General features: G+C 33.1%; 1 protein-coding gene across 2 annotated transcripts; it reads right to left on the reverse strand.

Annotated features, from left to right (window-relative positions):
- Window positions 1–3,941: 3,941 nt before the first annotated feature.
- On the reverse strand, window positions 3,942–9,027 carry LOC142235266 (uncharacterized). Of its 2 annotated transcripts, XM_075306520.1 has the most exons (4): window positions 8,819–9,027; window positions 7,508–7,619; window positions 7,101–7,442; window positions 3,942–4,202 (listed from the first exon to the last, which is right to left on the reverse strand). In XM_075306520.1, the coding sequence occupies exons 1-4, from the start codon at window positions 8,843–8,845 to the stop codon at window positions 4,171–4,173; spliced, it is 513 nt and encodes a 170-aa protein (XP_075162635.1). In that variant the 5' UTR covers window positions 8,846–9,027; the 3' UTR covers window positions 3,942–4,170. The 2 variants fall into 2 exon arrangements, with proteins under 2 accessions (XP_075162635.1, XP_075162634.1); XM_075306519.1 differs by lacking the exon at window positions 3,942–4,202 and having other exon boundaries at window positions 6,796–7,442.
- Window positions 9,028–9,718: the final 691 nt, after the last annotated feature.

The raw sequence follows: 9,718 nt of genomic DNA on the forward strand, positions 1-9,718 counted from the left end.
AATAAAATTAAAATTGCTTCAGATTTAAATGTTTCCCATATTTATACCCTGCGCCACACTGTGGAACAGGGTATTATAAGTTAGTGCATATGTTTGTAACACCCAGAAGGTGACGAGATAGACACATGGTGTCTTTGGCAATAATGCTCAGAGTGGGTCCCTGAGTCGATATAACCATGTCCGTCTGTCCGTCTGTCCGTCTGTCCGTCCGTCCGTCTGTCTGTGAACACATTTTTGTGATCAAAGTCTAGGTCGCAATTTAAGTCCAATTGCCTTCAAATTTGGCACATGTTCCTAATTTGGGTCAGAATAGAACCCTATTGATTTTGGAAGAAATCGGTTCAGATTTAGATATAGCTCCCATATATATCTTTCGCCCGATATGCACTAATATGGACCCAGCAGCTAGAGTTTTATACCGATTTGCTTGAAATTTTGTACAAACATAACACTTAGTCGTATAGTCAAGTGTGCAAAATTTGGTTGGTTCAGATTTAGATATAGCTCCCATATATATCTTTCGCCCGATATGGACTTATATGGCCCCAGAAGCCAGATTTTTGGCCGAATTTGGTTGAAATTTTGAACTAGGAGTACAATTAGTAGTATAGTCAAGTGTGCAAAATTTGATTGGAATCGGTTCAGATTTAGATATAGCTCCCATATATATCTTTCGCCCTACATGCACTAATATGGTCCTAAAAGCTAGAGTTTTGGCCCAATTTGGTTGAAATTTTGCACAGGGAGTAGATTTAGCATTGTAGATATGCGTGCCAAATTTGGTTGAAATCGATACAGATTTAGATATAGCTCCCATATATATATTTCGCCCGATATGCACTTATATGGACCCAGACGCCAGAGTTTTATCCCGATTAGCTTCAAATTTTGCACAAGGAGTACAATTGGTACTATAGTGATGTGTGCCAAATTTGATTGAAATCGGTTCAGATTTAGATATAGCTTCCGTATATATTTTTCGCCCGATATGGCTTTATATGGCCCCAGAAGCCAGAGTTTTGGCCCAATTTGGTTGAAATTTTGCACTAGGAGTACAATTAGTAATATAGTCATGTGTGCCAAATTTGATTGAAATCGGTTCAGATTTAGATATAGCTCCCATATATATGTTTTTCTGATTTCGACAAAAATGGTCAAAATACCAACATTTTCCTTGTAAAATCGCCACTGCTTAGTCGAAAAGTTATAAAAATGACTCTAATTTTCCTTAACTTCTAGTACATATATATCTAGCGATAAACCATAAATAAACTTTTGCGAAGTTTCCTTAAAAATGCTTCAGATTTAAATGTTTCACATACACCCAGAAAAAAGTGACCCTTTCTTTAAGTTAAAATGAACTCATTGTGAAGAAAGTTGAACTTCGTATAGCGCCAAAGACATTTTTACTTGTTTGAACGATGTGATTTCGTAGAAATTAGGAACAATGTATTCCATATATTAGTTAACATTTTCCTATATTTATATACCACTATACTACAGAATGAAAAAATTTAACTAATTTGAATTCATATATGGAATGATTTTATTGAAATTTTTTCATTCATTTCGACAAATCTTACACATTTGTGGTAAAACTTTTACTTCATAATTAGAACTGCTTACCTTCGTTTTTAAATACAATTTTATTTATTTCTATAAGCAATTTTATCTTCAATAAAAGACATGTTTTATTAATATATTGAATATATTTATTAAGAATCAACAGCATCGAATCTCTTTGAAATATTATAGTTTATTATTCCAATATTTCCAATTTCCGTGTGGTATTATCAACTGTAAAACGCACTTTTTCTTCTTCTTGTACTTTTCACTTTTAATAAGTTGCTGCCTAACGATTTTGTCCTCCTTTTACAATTTCAATACCTACAAATATAAAAAATCATAAAACATTTTTGTTGCAAAAGGTTAGCGTCACTGAATATTACCTGATAATTGAAGATTCCAAAATGAAGACAAATGAAAGGGTTGTTATTCTGCTGATGTTTTCTTTCTTTATACACTATCACGAACATTGATAGATTTATTTAAAAAAACGAACATTTTTCTCACTAATTTAAAATAACAAATATTTTATATATTTTATTTGTTATTTATTATATTATTTTACCATATTATTTTTTAACAATCTCTCCGTATACCAAAACAACGCGATTCCAACTAAAAAAAACAACCGACGCGCAAATATATCGATTACACCCACGCGCAAACACATCGATTACGATGACAGGTATCGATTACAGGTAGACAATAGAAATTTAGGAAAATTTCCTATATTCTAACAAGTGTGTTTCCTTAAGTTTTGAAAGGATTGCATACTTCTTAGTACGAATGAACTAAAATATTTTTCTATGCCAAGTGTTGTTCGTATGTATGAAAAACTTTCTATTATAAAGGAAGTCGCAATTATCATTTTATAAGAAATTTTACTAATTTTGAGGAAACTTGGTTTTAGTTCGGTTTTTGTTTATTTTTACGAATGCTTTGTTATCGGTGAATAAAATTTTCTTTTTCAGTAGTAAATTCTTATACCCAGCGAAGAAAATAGTATGAGTAAAATTCCATGCCTTATTCTAGTTAATGAACTATTCCTAACTGCTTACAGTTTAGGATTTTTTTACTGAAACGAGTAAATTTTATTATTTTTCACAAAAATTTACCTTAATGGAAATAAAATGGATAAACTATATTGATGAACATTTTTTCCTTTAAGGTGAGTATTAAGTTCGAGTTTAGCCGCTAATTTTCACTAAAGTGAAAACTAAATCATTAAAAAAAGTTATAAAATTATACATATATTTTGCAGATTTCATTATGAATTGATGGGGAATATCCCAAAGCAAATTTTCACAAAGTGTGTATTCCTTAAAATGGATTATTAAAGAAAAGTAATCGTGACAAAATTACGATTTTAGCGGCTAAACTTGAACTTAATACTCACCTTTAGTTTCGAATGCACTTTTTTCTGGGTGTATTTTTTTACTAAAATTGTGTTCCACCCTAGTACATTAGCCAACTTAAATTTGTCCAAATCGAGTGATATTTAAATGTATGTATTTGGGACAAACCTTTATATATAGCCCCCAATATATTTGACGGATGTGATATGGTATCGAAAATTTAGATCTACAAAGTGGTGCAGGGTATAATATAGTCGGCCCCGCCCTTAGACTTTCCTTACTTGTTTTTTAATAAAATTGTGTTCCACCCTAGTGCATTAGCCAACTTAAAGTTTGAGTCTATAGATTTTGTAGAAGTCTATCAAATTCTGTCCAAATCGAGTGATATTTAAATGTATGTATTTGGGACAAACCTTTATATATAACACCCAACACATTTGACGGGTATCGAAAATTTAGATCTACAAAGTGGTGCAGGGTATAAAATAGTCGGCCCCGCCCGACTTTAGATTTCCTTACTTGTGTTTTACTATCATTGTGTTTCACCCTAGTGCATTAGCCGACTTAAATTTTGAGTCTATAGAATTTGTAGAAGTCTATCAAATTCTGTCCAGATCGAGTGATATCTAAATGTATGTATTTGGGACAAACTTCTATATATTCAGCACCCAACACATTTGACGGATGTGATATGGTATCGAAAATTTAGATCTACAAAGTGGTGCAGGGTATAATATAGTCGGCCCCGCCCGACTTTAGACTTTCCTTACTTGTTATATTTGAAAATTGTAAAAAGATGTATGTGCAATGTGAACAAACGATTTTATTAAGGTCTTTTGAAGTTTCTACTATCTATTCATACATAATATTGTCCAAAACAAGCAAATATTCAATAAAGTTGCCCAAAGCAATTTTACAGTACGAATTACAAATACCCTTGTGTTACATAATACATGTGAAAATGATAGTTATATTCACATTGAAGAATATTTTCTTGGAAAAATAATACATCTACTTAAATTAATTTTTAGCTTGCGTTTTTTTTTAATATTTATTTATTTTACAAGGAAAGTAACAACTTAAGCAAAAATGTTTATGATATTGTTTATATATGTGAACAGAAAATGTTGTGCTAATGTAGTTCATGTATTTATTAATAAAATTTTATGATAAACTTTTATTCGTGTTCTTCATTGAGGCTATTAGATGGTGGGCGAACTATACCTTTCACATATATCCCCAAAGATTATCAGCCCATGTTCAGCTTGGATGTGAGATAGCCTGAAACGAAAAACAATAAACATATTTCATAACACATTTTTCATATAATAATAGTATACAAAAATAAATTACATATGCTCTTATTCATACCCTTAGTTGCTTCTGAAATTTTGCAACTTACGACATTTAGGATTTATGTACGAGCAAGAGGATATTTCTAACAAAATTTCAATGTGGTGTGTAACATGTGTGTATTTCAAGTCGTCATACATTTGCAATAAATAATATGTCAATGTACTTTTGACAATGATCCTACTCTCCTTATTTGCTGATTCTATGCAAACATCGTGTCTAGCGGTAGGTCGGAAGAGAATTTAATAAAAATGCAAGTATCTTTAAGTTTATAGAGATGAGCAAATATTTAGAATACAAAAGACTCGCATTTAGGAAATCTAAACATTTCAGTATGGACAGATGCGGAACCTTCTGATAGAATTAGGCAAATGTGAAATGTGTCGAAAAAAGAATCTTGGCTATGATTTTTTAAATTTGAATTTTCGGAATTTTTCTATGGTAAAGCAAAATTATTGATCATAATTATCATAATTAAGCCTCGTGAAATGTTTCAATTCTAATATTTGAATAAAAATTCTTTATTGATATAAAAATAATTGTCCTTGACGATACTAAGCGGTTCTTATTTGGATCCCATGGTCAATGAATGGGACTCAGCCGTTACGAGTCCCACACTACTCCGTTTGGAATGGCTCCTCATCGGAGAAAACCAAATTCGATAACTGAACACTTTTAAGCGAATCAACTCTTAGATTAATCTTCAAATTAAGCTTCGTTTCTATATGACAAATGAATTAAAAAACACCTGAAAGTATGCCCTGTACTCCAGTCAACTTTGATTAGGAAAAAGCGTATGGTATGGCTGGCAACGCTACAGGGTAATCTAGATGGAACCTATCGAACATATTTCTAGGCGCAGCTATGATATCGCTATTGGACTAATATACAACAACGACCTCTATTGGGGTTAGTTAGGCACATTAATTATCAATCTGGTAACATAACATTCCGTTGTGTTTTTGTAGCATAGTTTTGTGCGTCGATATTAATCTCTTTGTCAAAGAGAAATTATAGATAGAAATATAGATAGAAATTATAGATAGAACTCTCTCTATAACCGAAAACCTATTTGTATGTTACTAATAATACATACATATTTACCACTAACTAGGACAATGTAAAACTTTTTTTTGTAATCAATCGATTCCGTATTTCATCTTCATGTCCCGTATACATCTACTCCGCTCGGTTTGGCATGCAGAACTATGCTTTATAAATAAGGCTGTGAAACCCAGAAATTTGTCGAAGATTATTGACCAATGCTTTGGCCTCGTTTTGAACGAATGTACTCTTAATGCTTCACTAATATTTACACTTGCTGCGGAAATTTTGATTACGACGTATCGATGAAATTCGTGACATTCCCAGTATATCACGGCAATCAATTTGCAATTTTGGTGGGATTTCTTGGTAATTTTCGAAATAAGAATCAATTAACACACCAATTTGGTCTTGATAAGATCTAGAGATACTCTGTGATACGTGCCAAGCATAGATTCTTAGACTGACGAACTTAAATAGAATCATTTACCATTGGTTGTTGACAATTCTGAGTATCTTGCATTATCTTAGGAGTCACCGTGGTGCAATACTTAGCGTGTCCGCCTTGCATACTAAGAGTCTGGGTATTGGATTTAGCTTCGAATGAACACCAAATACATTTCTGAATGTTTCAAAGTTGTCGAACTAGTTTCATCGTAATGACAAACACCGTTCGAACTGGGCTATAAAAAGAGGTCCCTTGTCACTAACAATGACAAGAGCGAAGTTCACCACTTGGGTATGGCTTTATTGCCAACCTTGATGCACTATAAAGAATATAAGATCTCAAGTAATATATACATAATTACCCAAACGAATATGATTAAGAAACTACACTTTGAAGAGCAATGGTATCCAATTCCACAGACGTTATATGAACCGGTTAAGAATGATATCAGTTACAGAGTATGATGCATAACTCTAGGCGCTTTCATAAACCGAATGGAGCCACATGGTTTAAATTATCCATAAGTCATATGGCAACTCCTACTTCACAATGAAAAAAGTGAAGTAGACTTTTAGGCGGTTCTTAAACTGCATCAAACGATAAAGAGAGAGACTCAGAATTCCAGAGAAACTTTTTACCATACGAAAATATTTTCTATTTAACATGCCACTCTCGAACAATTGCATTCATTTGGAAAACAGCTGATTAAAATTATTTAATGAGATTTTGTTGACACATTAATTTATCTTAATGAAAAGATTTTAGTATTAATCTTACCTAGAATGTTGTCATAGTTGACAAAGTTAGCTCCATGACAATTTAATGGGCTTGAAATTGCCCATGCAAACCCATACATGGGAATAGAGCTTAAGATATTCAAGTACAACTCCTATAGATAGAACAAAAACAAAAATAGATGGATAGACAAACAGACGGACATGCAAGTCGAAACGCACAACTACATTTAAATAATTTCAGTAAAATATTTCAATAAACCAAACACAAAATCTAATAAACAAATGCGATACGTTCATTTTGTCCACAGAACCATTACAATGAATATATTTTTGTCACAATCCGCAATAGCAAGAAATATAACAGCAACAACAATTGAAAATATTCCCACATCAAAATTTATGGGATTTAGTCATAACCCCTGCAAGAACGAGATGTCATACCCTCAGTTTCTTGCCTGGCACTGTTATAGCGATGTTCTTTAATGAGCTTTGGCAGACCATAACGATCAGTATTTTTATAATAGCCATAGCCAAGATTTCGACGGCCTACATAATTAGGATTCCAATAGCCATAGTATTGATGTAACCCACCATTACCTCCATATCCACCATAGCCTCCATTTCCGGTCCCACCAAGCATATTTGTGCCACTAGTGGGATAATAAGTGCTAGATGGATAATATCCAGCATTACCATATGTTGTGGAATAAGGATATCCACTATTTGGATAGGCACTTGAGGGATAATATCCATTCGATGGATAATTTGTGGGATAATATCCATTTGTGGGATAACTACCGGTGGAGGGATAGAAACCACCACTGTTGGGATAATATCCTCCGCTGTTGGGATAATAACCTCCGCTGTTGGGATAATAATTTGGACGATTGTTATTAGGATAATAGCTTCCGCCTCCTAGTAGACCTCCTAAATTAAGCACTGGAATAAAAATCATTTAAGATATAATATTGAAATTCATGTTTTTTTTAACTCGGCTATCTTACATTTGGCCGATGTGGCTGATGTTTGCATATCCGATGATGAGCCAGAGATTTCATTTTCAGAGTCAGCATTTATATCGGAAGCCCATGATAAGCCAAGGCATAATACGAAGAACTAGAAGAAAAAACAAAAAAAAAAAAACAAATAAGGCAATGTTGCATACAAATAGAAGCAAAATGGCTTAAGTGCTATTGAACAACAATTAGTGTTAGTACACTGAAAAAACAGTGAACTAACCAGGAAGAAAACTTTTGGTTAATTTTAGAAAATGTTAAATATTTTTAGAAAATTTTCTCGGGTTCAAGCCCAATTTCGACCAATCACCAAGAAGTTTTTCAGCGTTGGATTATCCACTCTCATTAATGCTTCATAAAGCTTCTTTATGTGGTTTCATCGTACTGTGAAACTCCGCTCGGACTTAGCTATAAAATCCAGACAAGGAATATGATCGCTCCGAATAGCATAATATTACTTTTTCAGGGAGAACATGAAACAGTTTTGTCTCAAAAATATGTTGATCTCGCCAAACATAACACGCATGCCGAAATTAGAAACATAATTTCCGAGAAAATAACATGGTAGCCACAAACATGTTCCCTGTGAAAAAGCTGCATTATGCTTTTGAAACATGTTTGGGGTGAGTGACCTGCGTGATGAAGGAGGTCCCTTGTCATTGAGCTCGACACAGAATTGGGCAGCACTCATTGATAAGAGAGAATTCGTCACAGTGGTATTACAATGGACGGAATAGTATAAATGAGGCTAAGAGGTATATGATCGCCTCCTAGAGCAATATATTATTTTTAGACGGTGAATACGTAACATATTTGTCGCAACCATTTTATTTTCTCGGAAATTATGTATCTGATTTCGACAACCATTATATGTGAGAAAACAAAAATGTTCCATGTTCTTCTCCATCCAAAAATAATATTTTGCTCTATATTCTTTCTATGCGTGTGATTACTTCAAACATGTTTGAAGCCAAAAGCAGATACGTAATTTCAAAAAAAAAAAAAAATAATAATAATAATAATAACATGGTTGCGGCAAGCATGTCACATGTTTCCCGTGCAAAAGTCACACTATTCACTTGAATCATATTTGAGGTAATCATATTAATTTTCTGGGTCTAGGGTTTAGATTCCGTAGTTTTGTTGTAATTCTTATAATTTCAGGAAAATTGGACTGATTGGTTTTTATGGTAGTTTTTCATCGAGGACTTTGATTTTTTTCTATAGTGAGCTTCGACCCCGGGGAACTAGGCACTTTTAGATTTGTTTCAGTTAATGTCCATTAAAGTTAATACTAACCAACACATCAGCTATTTTTGTAGTCATATTGAATTTGCCAAAGTTTTTGTTTTTTTTCGGATAAATATTTTCCACAAAATCTTCTGTGAAAATCTTAAGAAAAACACTCGCACACACACGGACACTCTCAATTGATCTTTTAGCTGAAATTTAAAGAACAAAACGAAATGTACACCCGAAGTTGGAGACGTTCTGTAGAACAATAATGCTAATTCCCAGAGTGAAGTTGAATTTATATTTTATACTTTCCGGATGAGTGGAAGGCAGCGGTGGTGGCGTCAAATGTTTTGTCTTATTTGATTTGCAATTGTTACTCATGGAATATCTGTGTGTGTTTTACGTTTGTTGTCTTTTTAAAGTCTCATTTACAGATGAACTAAAACAATGCTCAGAATTACCTTTGGCTATTTCTCGGCTTAAAGACTTGGAAAAAATAGCTCTTAAAATTACTTATCGACACGCTCATATCACCATGTGATGTCACTTTGTAATCTTCCTCCAAGTGAGGTGTCAAAAAAAAAGTTTTGTCTTGGGAAAATTGGTCATATCAGTATGCCACACCTGTGATTCCACAAAAGCAAAACATTTCATAATTTCAATTCATCTATTCAATGGCATAATGGGCCAACACTTTGTTTGACAAACACTGTAAGTTGGGGAAAATTGAATTCGTTTAACTTTGCTTCGATTGCCAGTAGACCCCAAATATTTAAATGGTAATAATTCCTTAAACTGCTATTAAATTATTATCGCACTACCGAAATTTTTTCACATTTCTCGACATGCCAGTCAAAGATAACTTCTTTTGATAAGACATTAATTATAGACATTTGAACAAATTAAAAACCGACTAAGGCCTTGCTCTACACTGAAAAAAATATTGCCGTTAGGCCAAAGATT

This window comes from Haematobia irritans, chromosome 4, assembly GCF_050003625.1.
Source record: "Haematobia irritans isolate KBUSLIRL chromosome 4, ASM5000362v1, whole genome shotgun sequence".
Classification (NCBI taxonomy): Eukaryota; Metazoa; Arthropoda; class Insecta; order Diptera; family Muscidae; genus Haematobia; species Haematobia irritans.

Excerpts from the sequence above, each read along its gene's own strand:
- LOC142235266 (XM_075306519.1), bottom strand. The coding sequence starts at position 8,845 with ATGACTACAAAAATAGCTGATGTGTTG. Across the intron at positions 7,620-8,818 it reads CAAAAATAGCTGATGTGTTG|TTCTTCGTATTATGCCTTGG; the intron begins GTTAGTATTAAC and ends TTTTTCTTCTAG. Across the intron at positions 7,443-7,507 it reads ATCAGCCACATCGGCCAAAT|TGCTTAATTTAGGAGGTCTA; the intron begins GTAAGATAGCCG and ends TTTTTATTCCAG.